Consider the following 14,678-nt stretch of genomic DNA (forward strand, 5'->3'; position numbering starts at 1 on the left):
ATCTGTAGTATAAAAGCATTTAGTAATTTTTTTTAGATTCCTTTAAAGAAATTACTACTGTCATTTAGAATGTTGCTGTTATCCATGGAAATATTTAACCCTTTTTTTCCCAGAAATCTGCTTTCATGTTTGCAATTACAATATAATACAAGCAATTTTTACAGTATGATCGTACTGCATATAATCCTCTTAAGAATGTCTCTGCAAGTAAATTTAATTACAGATAACAAAATATAATACTAAATTACTATATTCATGGTAGACTGGATATCATGAATCATGGCTCATTTGCATTTGTTCCCAAGATTACAACACACCCATGGATTGAACCAAGTGGCAAATTATTCACTTCCTCTTGGCTACTTGACAAGACATTTCTAATACTCAGGAATTTGGGTATAGCACAGGTCATAGTTTCATACAAATAAATTCTCATTTGATAGGCTGGGATGTAATTCATAAGTGAACTGAATATAAAAGAGCTAGGTTGTGTTTAATGTGTGCAAATGAAAGGAAAAATCGGGTCAAGCAAAACCAACCCTCACCTTCTTTGATCACCTCTTTGCACATGTCTTCATCAGCCATAGTTTCTGGAGCTACATTTAACAACTCTTTCAGTTCTAAGTATGATGGAATCTTAACAGAATCTGATCTGCTGTTGCTGGGTTTGCAGACTGCTAACTCAAAAGGCAACATGAAGTACTGAAAAATATTAATCACAACAGAATGGTAAGTAAAATTTTTTTGATGTTGCTGTACAGTCTAAGCTTTTTCAAAATCTTGAAATAGCTTAATTCTAAACCAACCTAAGAGCTTTTAAGAAAGAAGTCATATGACATTTACACAGCATACACAAAGCTTTGCTCAATACAGAGGAAGAAAAGAGTGTTACTGTATTTCAGATTGAGTCTGTGGAGTGTAAAGAGTGGATCTTATAACTTGCACTTCCAAATCAAGTAAAATCCTCATTTATTTCATTAAAGTTTGGTTTTTTAGAACTTCAAAAATGGAGCAAAAAATAGATTTGACTTCTTTTAAAAAAAGAAGCCAAGCTGGCCCCCCCACATCCCTGAGCATGTCTTCGAACTTTCTCTTCCCCATGCACATATCATGGCTTCCTGTTCTGGTTCATTTTTATTCTTGCTGTAAACATACCTACCTAAAACTGCTAACACATCAGGTCCCAGGAGAAACAGCTAAACAGAGTGGAGATTCCCAGCAACAGCATCCAAGAATTAAGAAAACCACAAATAATACCAGTGTTTCTAATCTTGGAAATATGAAGGCTACAAATATTTGGCAAGTATGAAAAGAATTCAGTAAAATGACTTGCAGATGAACAAACATTTAGGCATAACATAAAGCAACCACTAATATAATAATTACTAAGAAACAACATGATCATACCTCTTCATCTTTTACAGATATGGTACAGAAGTTCTCTTTAATCCCCTGCAGTTCTTTTTTACTCTTGTGCATCCCCGTTTCATTTTGGAAAGTCAAACATTCCCTTTAAAAGATCGTAAAATAAAGCAAGTTACTTCTTTGTATTACTTCATATCTAAGACTGAAAGTCTCAGCAGTACCTTTGATAGCCATATAGGTGGCAAAAGTTATTTTTTTCTAAATTCATGCTTTTCTAAGAAACCAATTCCAAGGGATGCTGTACCAATCTCTGTAATTAACTGAAATTATTTTTCAAGAACTAGTACACTATAAGCAGAGTAGAACCACTTAATATTGGGACCTGCCTTAAAAAAGTTACAGAAAAAAAACATATTAAAATTGTTCATCATCTTAACATGTAAGTCCTGTCATGCAAAAATGCTTTCCGCAAAAGCTGCAGACCTAATTTTCTTCTAATGTGAAGTTTTTCTGCTATATATAAAATTCAGTAATCTATAATGTTCACAAGATTTATCTTTTGTCACCTTTCATTTCTATTTTCAGGAATCATTGAGCACCAAAGAAGGCAGAGTGTGCTCGCTATTAATTAAAATGAAAACTAGAAGTATGTTCCCTTTCATCAGGCTTGCCCCTCGTGGCCATTGCAGGCACTAAATCTGTAATGACTTTTTAGGACAATAGCTTCCTCATTGGTCCCTGACACAGCTATTTTCCTGGAGGAATACTTTAGACTGAAGCGTATAAATTGTTCCATGCCTAGCCTTGGGATGTCCACTGAACTTCATCTTAAGCAGAAGTCTGTCTAATTGTACTCTTTGTCTAAATGCATCTCCCTGTGTGCTCCAGTAGGACATTTGGACTCCCACCTTGAGAAGGCTGGTGGCTTTGCTAGTAAACTGCAGATCAGCAGGTCAGAGCTATTTCTGTAAAGGTTCACCCTAGCATTTTTTCCTCCTGTGACTGGTATTTCTGAAAGTCATTGCAGAATTTGGTTCATGTTCTTTTTGTTGGATATTTACAGTACTCACACGTGCACAGTCTTATGTCCAAGACTCACTGTGAGATCAGGTCTCATATTTGAAAAAACATGTAAACAACTCCACTCCTCCCTGTTCTGTTACTATATAGGTACCGCTAAATCAGTTAAAATCTGCTTTGCCTTGCTTGTGAATCATGCAGCCCTATCAAGTGCAAAAGAAGCTATGAAAGTCATCGAGGCATGGAGTAAACCAGTGCAAAATTTAGCCAGACTTTATGAATGTATGTATATAGATGAATATATTTACAAAAGACTAGGCACATTCTGAATATAACTTACACCTGGTTTAATGTACCAGTTTGTTCAAATTCCTGACATAAGACATCATTCAATTAAAGTCAATCAACCTAGCAATATGAAAGTGAGCAAAAACATAAGAATAATTCATATTTGAACTTAAAGAAATACAGTTCAGCAGGGTAAGAGCATGGATTTACTGACAGCATGACTGAGAGGAGAGAAAGAAGGAAGATGGAAGCACGTGTAAAATCCTGGCCCAAATAAATTTAGTGGCATTTTACTGACAGGGAATCAGTCAGTCTGAGGGAAGACCAGGTCCCTTACAGATGGATGTTTTTTCAGTATTCCAAAAATAAAATCCTGAGCACAGTTCACGCTTACAGAATATAAAAATGGCCTAATTTAATTTATCCAGTTTTCTTAAATAATGCATATAAATTTCATCCTACTCATTTTTTTGTAAGTAAGAAGAATAGCTGAATTCTTTCCCTGTTGCAAATGCAAATTCGTTAAAGAGTTAACATACAACAGAAGATGTTAAAATGTTAATGGCATTACAAACAGACTATTATTTATGTTTAATATTATACAACAATTTGTAGATACCTGAAAATGTTCTCTTCTGTTAAATTCTGTCCTTCAGAATCTAAAAGGGGATCTTTCACTAAAAAAAACTGTAGTCTGCTCAGAAGTACAGAGGAAGAAGGCAGTTTTTTACGAAACTTTTCAAGATTATCAATAAAAACAAGTTCCTCTTCCATACATAAATCTGAAGAAAAATAAAAACAAATACATTAACAAACAATATAAACATAATAAGAATTATCAAAATAAAGAGAATTGTTGAGCAACTGTTGGAATGCTATAAATGTCAGCAAAACAATAACTACTTTTTACTTTAAATGTTTTAGGAATTTTAAGCTTTAAATGCAACAAAGTCTAGACTTCCACTGGTTCACATGATAAGCTTTGTTTTTCTTTTGCTTTTTCTTTTGTAACACCTGTTAAAAAGAAAAGGTACTTTCTTTTCATTCCCTTGTTTGCATTGTGAAGTATGATAAAGGAACGTTGAGGTAGGTTTTCGCTGAGAAACTTAGCTCAGTGCAATTTTTAATGTAGAAATGACACAGTCTCTCCATACACATCTAAACCTAAATGCAGATCTCTAATTCTGAAGCAACAAAAAATTTATTTACAAAACGAGCAGACAAAAAAATACAGGTTACAAATTGTTATGATTTCAAGAAAGACGACATTATGGACCTTAATTTCTTTTGAATTTAGACTACTACTCTCCATGAAACAGAACTGATGCAGTAATCACAACTCTATTTCATACAATCCTTTATATTTGCAATATAATAGGCACATATATACACACACACATATTATACATCTATAACACATATAGAAGGGAAAAGGGAGGTTTTTGTTCTTCTTCCTTACTTTTTACCAACATGGAAGCCTCCTCATTCCCACATCCCCCTTTCACTCCCTGGATGACTCCCTGCCTGTAATAACCCTCGTTTCCTTCCTAGTGGCTGGAAATGATAGATACTGATTATGTTCCCCAAAAACTGTTTTACACTGCTAACATAAACAGATTCCCTTAAAGAAATCTATCACTTAAAAAATAAATGCCTCATTATAAAATGCCTCTGTTTAATGAGATGAACAGTTCAGGAGAGGCTACTAAGGCTTCTAGTATCCTATAAAGCTTAAAGTACCTCCAATAAAAAAATTGACATCTTTTTTGATACAATTTACAAAATCCCTGATTTACTCTTCTTCCTTTTCTTCAGGAAACCAGGAAAAAAAATAGGAAGCACCTCATTATTCAGCAAGTAGTGGTTGCAAAATTAGGTGCTAAAATCAATCAGTAAATAAAGACTGCTTCAATGACATAAACTTGATGTCCTCAAATAATATCACATTTAATTTCTGTTAATCCAAAGAAAGCAGGATTAACTCCTTACACTCTAACACTAAATCAGGTGAAATAAGGCACAACTTTGCCCTTGACTTGCATTTATTATCCCAATTTAGCTACAGTTTTTATTATTTTTTATTATATTCATTTGTATTGTACCTTTTTATTATAAGTGGCTCTAGTACTTAAAGTGTATGAAAAAGGAGAGGCTTTTTCAATTAATATAATTATTCTAATGTGATTCAAATATTTTAATTGGTGCATTTATTTATTTTAACACATTTTAACCTCTTACTCCCCACCTCAGGAAAGCATGCCTACACAAGAATGCACTTATGCATTTACTGAAGTGCCCTCCTGAAATGGAACAGATGCAATCACAGACCTAACTGCTCTCCTAATACATAATTTTACAACTGCAGCAATAGGTAGAGTTTGAAATTCCCAAATGTCAGTGTTTGAAATCCATACAAAACTGAACTCAGTTGCAACTTTGTGATTTTAGGAAGTGCAGTTCCACGTGTTTTAATATGCTTTTTTTCAGAATTGTAACTTGAATGCAGTATCATCACTTTCTTTGATTCAGTAATTTCTGACCATCAAAGCACTTAAGAAAAGAACATTCATAGGTTTAAGCATGTGCTCAAGTACTTTATCAATCAGGGAGCAAATATTTTCATGTTTGAACGGGGGTTTCAGAGCCAGCGCTATCATGTGCTAGTGTAAAGTCAGTGCTCTTCAGCTTAATGGTACAAAGATGGTTGTCATTCCAGTGTGACCTCTTTCTCATAACAGACAGCCTATGCAAAACAGAAAGGCTATTAACAGCATGCTAAATATTGAAAATTTATTTGTAATCTAACATAAATCTAATGTAATTGGGAAGAATATTTGAACTTTACAGTTACTGACTGAACCAAATTAAGTTTTTAGCTTTTCCATTCAATGTGCTTCATATTTCACAGGTTTTAACTTTCTTACCATTTTCCACTGCTACAGCCCAGTAATAATTTACGAGCTACTTTTTAAATGTGTGCATAACCTGTTACCCTAAGCTTCACAACCTTACTGGAAACTTTTTTGCTTTAAACAAGAACCGTTAAATGCTACAGCTCCTAGTAAGTATTATATGCATTATTTCTTATATTACACCTTTAAAAAGTGAAATGACTGAAGAAATTGCTTTTGTTCTGTGAAAGGAAGAACAGGGTTATGTTAACAGAAATAACCATGAAACATTTTAATATGCACAAGCTGGTAGGAAAAAACCTCCTGCAGTAATAAAACAAGCTATTTAGAATTCAAATATAACCTTCCTCTATTGGAAAAACAGATTTTAAATTATCATTTCAAATCCTATTCTTTCTTATTTTTTTCAATACAGGTTAGATAATTATGTCATATCACCTATAATATTCCACTTCTAATAATTTTTATCTATCAGTAAGTTTCCATGTTTTTACATTCTATGTATGTATCTTCATGCCTTTAGTGAAACCTAGTCAGTTTTATGCTGTTAGCAGACTAGCTGGCATTAATTAGCAGGTTCTCAATGATGCAAAATAGCTTGCAAATCTTTCAGAATGGCAGCTTTTAAAAATATTAGAATTAATGCTTCCCTCAAAAGTCAACAGACTTTTGCTAACATTTCCTGCTTTAACGCAAACAGACAGTTAGAAAAAGGATTGGCAGTAACAGATTGGGTACATTGAAAGATAATTATTGACCTGCTAATTCAATAAACCAGTCATGAGAATAGTGACTAATTTAATGTTCTCCCATAAAAAAAAAATCCAGTCTCTTTAGCTTGCCTATTTATGTTTGTTTAAGCACAATAATAATCTGTAGCTTTAAAAAATATAAAAAGTTTTATGAAATTTATACTTTTTTTTCTTTCAGAGACTCCTGTCCATGGAAGTTTAGCTCTCTTGATTGTTGCTAAGAAAGTAATAGCTAAGACACAGGATTATTTTTATTCTCTTTGTAAGCACACAATATGGAGAGCTTTATCAATTGTCGAAACCTTGTGCCATATGCCACCTAACTTTGAAAAAAAAACCAGGTAATTACTTAATCAGATTAATTGAGATTACTGCCTTTCAATTATTAACTGTAATACACTTGCAGTGTTGATACTGTGTTCCTAGTAAATGTTATCTTGTACAATGTTGTATCAAGAACCACCTGCCTCCTGTCTGTGACTGTGGAAAAAAGCTCTTAGTAAATGATTACATTACTTTCCCTTTCTAAAGTAATATTGACAAATATCAAAAAACCCTGTATTGAAAAGATAAACCTGATATCTCGGAATAATAAATCATAATACAGTTGAATCAAACACTTTCTCAACATTTTGCTTTCTGTGATCAGAATTCATTATATCTACTAGGGCACTACCAATGATAAAATTCCAGAAAACACATAGAAACACTACCCAATTTGAACTATCTTCATCCCAGCAACAAAGCGGAAACTGCTTACTTCTTTCCCTCCTTGACACAGTAAAAGAACATGCCACAGGGATCTAATTTTATTGCGGTACAAGGGATTATTAGCATTTTCATCAATGTCTGATAAGATCCACTTATTGTGATACTTTTTGTCACTTTCTGCTACATATTTCATCAGCCTGAAACTTCTTTTGGCTTGTATCTATCTCGAACTGTTAAGACAAGCCCTGCTTCTCAAGGGAATAAATCTCTCTTAAATGGTTGTAACGTCTGCAATTGCAAAGGCTGTGATCATCTAAATGATCTCTTCAATCTCTACAGATCATGCACAAGAAATAATGGAAGTTAACAAGCTGACTCTACCAAAAGTTAGAAAACAGCGTATTAAACACTTTACCTTGCCATTGTTCTTTAAATTCAGTGGCATAGTCAGTCTTCAAATATTTATCTTGGGTGGATTCTTCCTTAAAAACATTCTTCGTAAGTAAAAAAGGTCCTTCTTTGTCAGTCTGAGAGCAGGGATTTGAACTTGGAATAACTTCTATTAATTCATTACTACTATGGAACTCTACAGAAGAGACAGGTTTCCTAAAAAGCAGAAGAAAAATCTGATACTCAAGCTGTTGTAAAAGTACTGTTGTAACTTCCCTGACTCCTCAGTGAATCAATGTCACTCAAAAAGATACTTTAAGAACTTTGATAATCACTGTATTCACTGAAGAAGATTGGAAGTTACAGACTTGTTATCACTATTCAGTAGATCCAGGGTTAAATTACATGTTTAATTCTTCCCCAAGAAAAAGCCCTTTAAGTTTACCCCTAGCATTAAATTGAACAAAAGGGTAACAGCTGGAAAAAAGCATCAAACCTACTGATGTCATAACTTTTATGACAAAAATTTGCTGCTGGGTTAAATGTATAGTCATGTTTCAAAAATCATTCAGAAATTGCAAGTAACTGCAATAGGAAAAAGAGAGGATAAATAAACAAACAAAACCAATTCATTTTCCTGTCACTTTTCACACTAATGTCAATACTACTATTTGTCAGGAAAAAAGCTGCTTGCCAAATAAGTAGTGAAATCATTTGACTACATAAAAAAAAATCATACTCCTGAGCTAATTATGCATCTGGACAAAATATTTGTAATTGCTGATTAAAATATGGTTGTATTAATGCTATGTTATTCATGTAAATTGACTGGACAAATAAACTGACTCTGACTGATGAGAGCTGACATTTCTGAAGAACCCAAATTTTAGAATCATAGAATGCTTTGGGTTGGAAGGGACCTTTAGAGGTCATCTAGCCCAACCCCCCTGCACTGAGCAGGGACAGCTTTAACCAGATCAGGGTGCTCAGAGCCCCGTCCAACCTGGCCTGGAATGTTTCTAGGGATGGGGCCCCCACTACCTCTCTGGGCAACTTGTTCCAGTGCTTCACCACCCTCATTGTAAAAAATTTCTTCCTTCTATCCAGTCTAAATCTACCCTCCTTTAGTTTAAAACCATTACTCCTTGTCCTGTCACAACAGGCCTCACCAGAGCAGAGTAGAGGGGCGAGACCCCACCTGGAGTACTGCGTCCAGCTCTGGGGCCCTCAGCACAAGAAGGACATGGACCTGTTGGAGCAGGTCCAGAGGAGGGCCACAAAAATGATCGGAGGGCTGGAGCACCTCTCCTACGAGGCCAGGCTGAGAGAGTTGGGGTTGTTCAGCCTGCAGAAGAGCAGGCTGCGGGGAGACCTTGTGGTCCTTCAGTACTTAAAGGGGGCCTATAGGAAGGATGGGGGCAATCTTTTTAGCAACGCCTGTTGTGACAGGACAAGGAATAATGGATTTAAACAGAAGAAGAATAGATTTAGAATGAATATAAGGAAGAATTTTTTATTTATTTTCTGCTCATCTATACTTATTGAACTTAATATTCTAATTTCAGGTAACTGATTTCTCAACAGTGCATCTTATTGATTTATTCAGTTTTTTTAATAAACCTTTGCATTACACAATCTTGCTGTTTGCCAGTCATCTGGAGGTAAATCTCATAAATGGAATCAGTATATAAGTGCACCTGTGAATTTCAGTATAGAATGTTATGTGTAGGCAGCAATAGTGAGGAATCTCTGTACAGATCTAAAAAAATATCAACTCTTTTACAACATTTTCAGTATAGCTCAAAAGTTAATTTTGAAACTACAAGTAGTATAGTTCACAAGCAATAACTATGCAGTATTGATAATAATTAATGTCCAAACTTTAACATGGCATTAGCCTTTGAAAATCCATGGACCTTAGAACACTGCCAAGTTACATGTGGGCCAGCTTCACTGAAACCAATGGGTTCCCCTATAGTTTTACAGATAGATCATGCCTAAGTGAGTTGCGGATTTGAGACTACATGGGGCAGCCTTTTCCAGAGTCAAGCCCTTAGTAAGGCTGCTCTGGAAAACAGTAAATCTTTTAAATGACAGACTAAGTATGGAAACATATGTTCAAGTCATACAGCTATGCTTGTATACTGTTTTGAACACAGAAGGCACTATATTAGTTTTAATGTATTTAGCTTCAATTAGGTCTTTACAATATGAAGTAAAACTTTCAGCAGTATCTTTGAAATACGGACAGTTGAGTCCCATCATCAAAATAAGCATGGCAATTAAGTGCATGTACTACAGCTAATAAGGGGGTTTATCCAATTAAGTAATTCGGCATTTTCTAGGAATCATAGACTCACTTCCTTATCTCCTTTCCTGCGAGGTGTCCTCTCACCCCTGCTCAGGCAGCCTGTGTCTCCTCAGTGTTTTTCTCCCACTTGTTTCTTATCCTCTTTTTGTTTCTAAGCCTCTCCAAGGAGACAACAGGCTCCCTGGCACTTTGATGTGGTTTTCCCTAATGTATCAGTCCACTTCAGTGACCTCTCTGATCAGTCATTCACACTTACACTCATCACTGGCTTACATGAAGAACTTTTAAGAAAAAATCACAAACCCAAAACCAAGTTGACAAGCCTATATCAAAATATCATCTCCCCTGATCTAGCTACCTAAATTTTTAGACACACAGAGAAGCATAAAAAAAATCTACACAAAACCCCTATATAGTACTAAGAACTTGTGCCTTCGGTTAAAACAGAACAGTCATCTTCTGAGCAGAGTCTTAGAAAAGAATGTATTGAATCTTATAATAAGCAATCCAGAGATACCCAACTCAATTATAACTATATTACATATCAGCACAACTGGGACATACTTTGATAATTATTATGCCAAACCATAAGGAAGTCTAGAATCTTTGAACTAGACAGTTATACTTTTGTACAACTCCAGGACTACAGTTCTCCTGTGAGCCATACCCAGCAGTGAACACTGTACTCCAGAAAAAATGCCTACCATTGGTTTAAACAACAGCAGCAGAACATTTTAGTGCTTGTTTCTAACCAGTTTTGAAAAGATTATAACATCTTGCTTATTTCCTGTCATCTGTCATTTTGACTATTAGAAAGAAATCAGTGTTATCTATAAATTTACTTGTCACGCTATTCACTCCCTGTTCCTTAACAACACAGTCTACTGAAAAACATTTGCTGTAGGTCAAGTTTTAAATATTCAAAATAAACGACCTACCATATTTATTGTCTGTTCATATCTCTTTTTTGGGTGTGTCTTGGTTTGCAAATACATGGCAGTATATTACGTTCCTCACCAAAATACTTACAATGACTTGTGATGAATTATGTGTATTAATACTGCTTAGTCCTACTCACAGGGAAACTACTATCCTAAAATATCTAAGTTACTTAGATTCTCTTTACTTACCTTAAACAAAATGCAAAGCACTTGAAGAACCTGAAGCACAAAGACATCCTTTCCTCCGAAGTTTAACTCCTTGCTCCTTATTCCCTAGTCTCACTCCAATTAATTTTTCACTGGTACACAGACTAAGCCCACTTAATTTTAAAATGCAGTAAGTAAAATAGCCTCACATTTTCTGTAACTGGAGCCTAATGCATGCACCGATTTCCTCAGATTTATCTATATGTTATGACTAACTTAAGTGCTAAAACAACAGGTGAGAAAGTAAGTGCTGTTTGGTCTAATAAATTTCTTCATTCTTGGCATTTAATATTCCTTGAGATGGCATCTAACTGACTCCTGAATTGCTCACTGTTGATATCTAAACCACACTGTGTCATTATAACAACTTCTTTGGGAATTTTTTTTTTGTTACTGTTATTAGTCTAGACTATGTCTTGGGTGGTATCTTTGCATGGGTTTTGCAGCATCCTCATAAGATTTATGACCCTCTGAAGGTGCAAAGATTATTATATTACACACTATAGTCTTATTTTTTTCTGAAGATGCAAAATATAGTTTCAATTGTTCTTCAGTGCAGCTTTCAGCATTAATCTAAACCTATAGTTCAAGCTCATTATAAGGCAGAGTTATTGCTATAATGCAAGTTTGACTTTTTAGAGCTGCCTTTTACACCTTTTCAAAGATTTATAAATACCTTTCTTCAAATAGCTTCATCTACAGTTATGAGAGATAACTGTCTTAGAGGAGGGGGTGGGGGAAATGTCCTCATGGTTTATTTTCATGTTCATGCACAGATTTCAGAGACTTTCTCCAACGTCATAAATAGATTACACAACCATTACAAAAATGAGAAAAAGAAGCAGAGAACTCCATAAAAACACAATACTACTTTTAGTGAAAAAGCCATCTTTAAGCTATCTGCTACAGTGGGCGCACCGTACAGTTGATACTGTCAGAAAACATTTCCATATTCTGTTGTCATCATTAGCTTATGATTCACAAAGTACCTGAATGATATCAAAGGGATCATATATGTTTTTAACTTAAGGTTACTGACTTTTCCAGGAAATCCTCCACAGATAAACTTTCCTTCCATTGATGCAATACCGAAATAGTGATTGTGTTCTGTGTTGAAGTAACTGAGACAAAAAGAGAGAAAAAGAATCACACAGAAAATATTAAAATTAATTTTTATTTTTACGTATTGATCAAACCATTGCAAAAGCTAACCAAACTTTATATAGAATGTACAGAAGAAACAATGCTTTTAGTTTCCATTAGCAAAAGTAAATGCAAATACACTGGAAAGATGCAAATACTTTTACATATATGTTTACCTCTATGTTTGGAAATCCCCAGTTTTTTCTGCATATCAAAACTTCAGTATCATCTTTCAGTCCTCTCCCAGCTAATCAGATTTGTTATTTTACTTATCTCTGATCATTGCTTTTCTTCCATAACCACATGTCCAGATAGAAAGTTTTCCAGAGATCTCTACAAACTAATCAAATATCACCCCCATTTATGGTGCTATACACAAATAAATATCCATTACCCATTTGCTTCTACTTAGGCAGTGAACATGTTCTATCTTCAAGGGCTATACAAACTGACATACTGCTACTTCTGGAAATGATTCTTTTTTTTTTTTTGCCAGACATCACGGTATGCACAAACACAAACTTTTCCTTTAATCCACAGTAAATCTAAACTAAAACTTACGGACTATACAACCTACTTCTAGTCCATGGTTTCCTATACTTCTCATCAGCAAAGAGTCCAGTGAGATGATACTTTTCATCTTGATGTAAACAGGGAGGAAAGCAAAGTGATAATCTCCAGACAGAAAACTTCTGCCTTGCCATGCTCTGCACAAAAAAGGCATGTGATAACATGACGAGAGAGACAGTTCTATTCTTTTCCTTTTTGTGCATTATCTCTTCAAACAGTCCCACTGTTTCCAAGTGTTTTCTACTAGAACATGATTGTTTATATTTAAACTTTATTTTTTGTAAAACTGACACAGTCCAAACTAAGAGAACATATTAACATCCACCAGACTTGATATTTAACTTTTAATCTATACTTCTGCATACGCAAAACTACACAGATGCTTAGCTACGCTTACCTAAACTTTGTCTGTGCAATTACAAGTGCTTAACACTTGCATTGGTCTCCTGAACTGACACGTGTATAAGCTGACGAGAAACAATTTAAAATCATTCCTACTATTGCTGCCTTAAGTGCTCATAATATTCTAAAGCCTCTCTGCCTTCACATGCCAGTATGAACTTACAAAAGCCCTTTATAAATCCTTTTATCATCAATAAAAACAACAGGGGAGCATGGTAGTAATCAACTGAATTCTAGAATTAAATAGTCAATGTGGCAACTTCAGTAACTCCTCACTGAAGACCACCTTCAGTAAACTGTGTAGCAGTTCTTTTGTCACAAAAGCCCCTATGCAGTGCCGTATATAAATAGCACAGAACCACAGAATAAACAGTGAGCTTAGGAAGCAGAGAAAAATGATTCTTACACAGGGGTTTGGATTTAACAAGTTTATAGCTTAGGAAGCAGTTGTCTCTAAAAATTCTGGGGTGTAAAAGGCATATTGGAAAAGGCAACTAGCTATAGAAATGTGGGAGAACATCATGAGTGACACCAGAAACTTCTCTCTAGTTCTAAGTCCATCACCTGATTTCAGCTCTGTTGCTTCAGGTCCTAGAAATGTCCACCATTTCAGCATATGCTGTCAAGCCAGTTATAGCCTGTGCTCTTAGAGATCTCAGGTGACAAACTAGAAATAGTTCACTGACTTGGATTGCTACCAGAACAACAGTGCTGTTGGTGCACTTGTCAAACCTTCCTGTATAGGCAAAGAGAAAATGGGGAAAAAAAAAAAAAGACTACATGGGAAGCAATGTGAACAAACACTGTCACTTCTATGAATGGTCACTATTACAGATCCTTCTTCCATTTCAGTTTAATCCTTTGTGTGATTGTTACAATTCTGTAAATGCCAGTTAATTTTAACAAAAAAAGGCAAAAACTACTGCCATCATAGCATCTTTTCTTTAAAAGGCTCTTATAAAAAATTGATAAACACCATAATGATCCAATGCATTCCCTCTTGCCTAAGTCAAAGCATGATGTTCCCGCAGTGATCTCCTCCTTTACGAATTCTGAACAAAGAAGGCAGAAACAGACAACTACAGGCAACTGGACCTAGGTCTTCTAAGTGTTACTTGCCATACATCACTTTAAGGAATCTGTATTGAAGTTACTGCTAAAACAACTGCTAAACAACTGCATTCATCATAAAGTAGAGCTAGTGAAGTTCCTGGTAGAGACCACAGGAGCAAAAGAGCTGATGGTAACCTTTCTCTTCATTAAAACAAGCTGTAAGGATTGTGACATAACAGCTCTCAAAGTTCTCTTAGGTTACAGAAGAATGACCATCTGCAGTTTAGAAACTACTGAACAAGTAAATACAAGCAATAACAGAGATCAGACAGAAATTTTGAACACCAGTATGTAGTTTTAATGAGGCTAACTTCAGCTTAATAGCTAAAATTGTTTTCAATCACTGATGTTTGTGAAGTGGAACAAAGACATCCTAGGGCTATAGTCACAGATAATGGCCTTAAAATAGGAAAATTGTGCATTTTACAGAACATTTTAAATTAATGTGTTCTAAGTGTACAGGTTAAGCTGAATTAGTTCACTTTACAAAGTCTGCTAATACATAGCCTCTCTTGCCTTTCTCAAATATATACAAGTGTTTTTCAAGGCCATT

General features: G+C 35.0%; 1 protein-coding gene across 1 annotated transcript in view; it reads right to left on the minus strand.

Moving 5' to 3' along the window:
- The window catches only part of SHOC1 (shortage in chiasmata 1), a 73,801-nt gene that overhangs the window by 34,015 nt on the left and 25,108 nt on the right, over positions 1 to 14,678 (minus strand). Inside the window, exons 5-10 of the mRNA XM_075727114.1 lie at positions 12,618 to 12,747; positions 11,937 to 12,018; positions 7,464 to 7,654; positions 3,293 to 3,455; positions 1,408 to 1,510; positions 546 to 702 (exon numbers count right to left, since the gene is read on the minus strand). Of these exons, the coding sequence (XP_075583229.1) occupies positions 546 to 702; positions 1,408 to 1,510; positions 3,293 to 3,455; positions 7,464 to 7,654; positions 11,937 to 12,018; positions 12,618 to 12,747 (826 nt within the window). The remainder of the gene's footprint in view (positions 1 to 545; positions 703 to 1,407; positions 1,511 to 3,292; positions 3,456 to 7,463; positions 7,655 to 11,936; positions 12,019 to 12,617; positions 12,748 to 14,678) is intronic.

This window comes from Pelecanus crispus, chromosome Z (assembly GCF_030463565.1).
Source record: "Pelecanus crispus isolate bPelCri1 chromosome Z, bPelCri1.pri, whole genome shotgun sequence".
Taxonomy (NCBI): domain Eukaryota; kingdom Metazoa; phylum Chordata; class Aves; order Pelecaniformes; family Pelecanidae; genus Pelecanus; species Pelecanus crispus.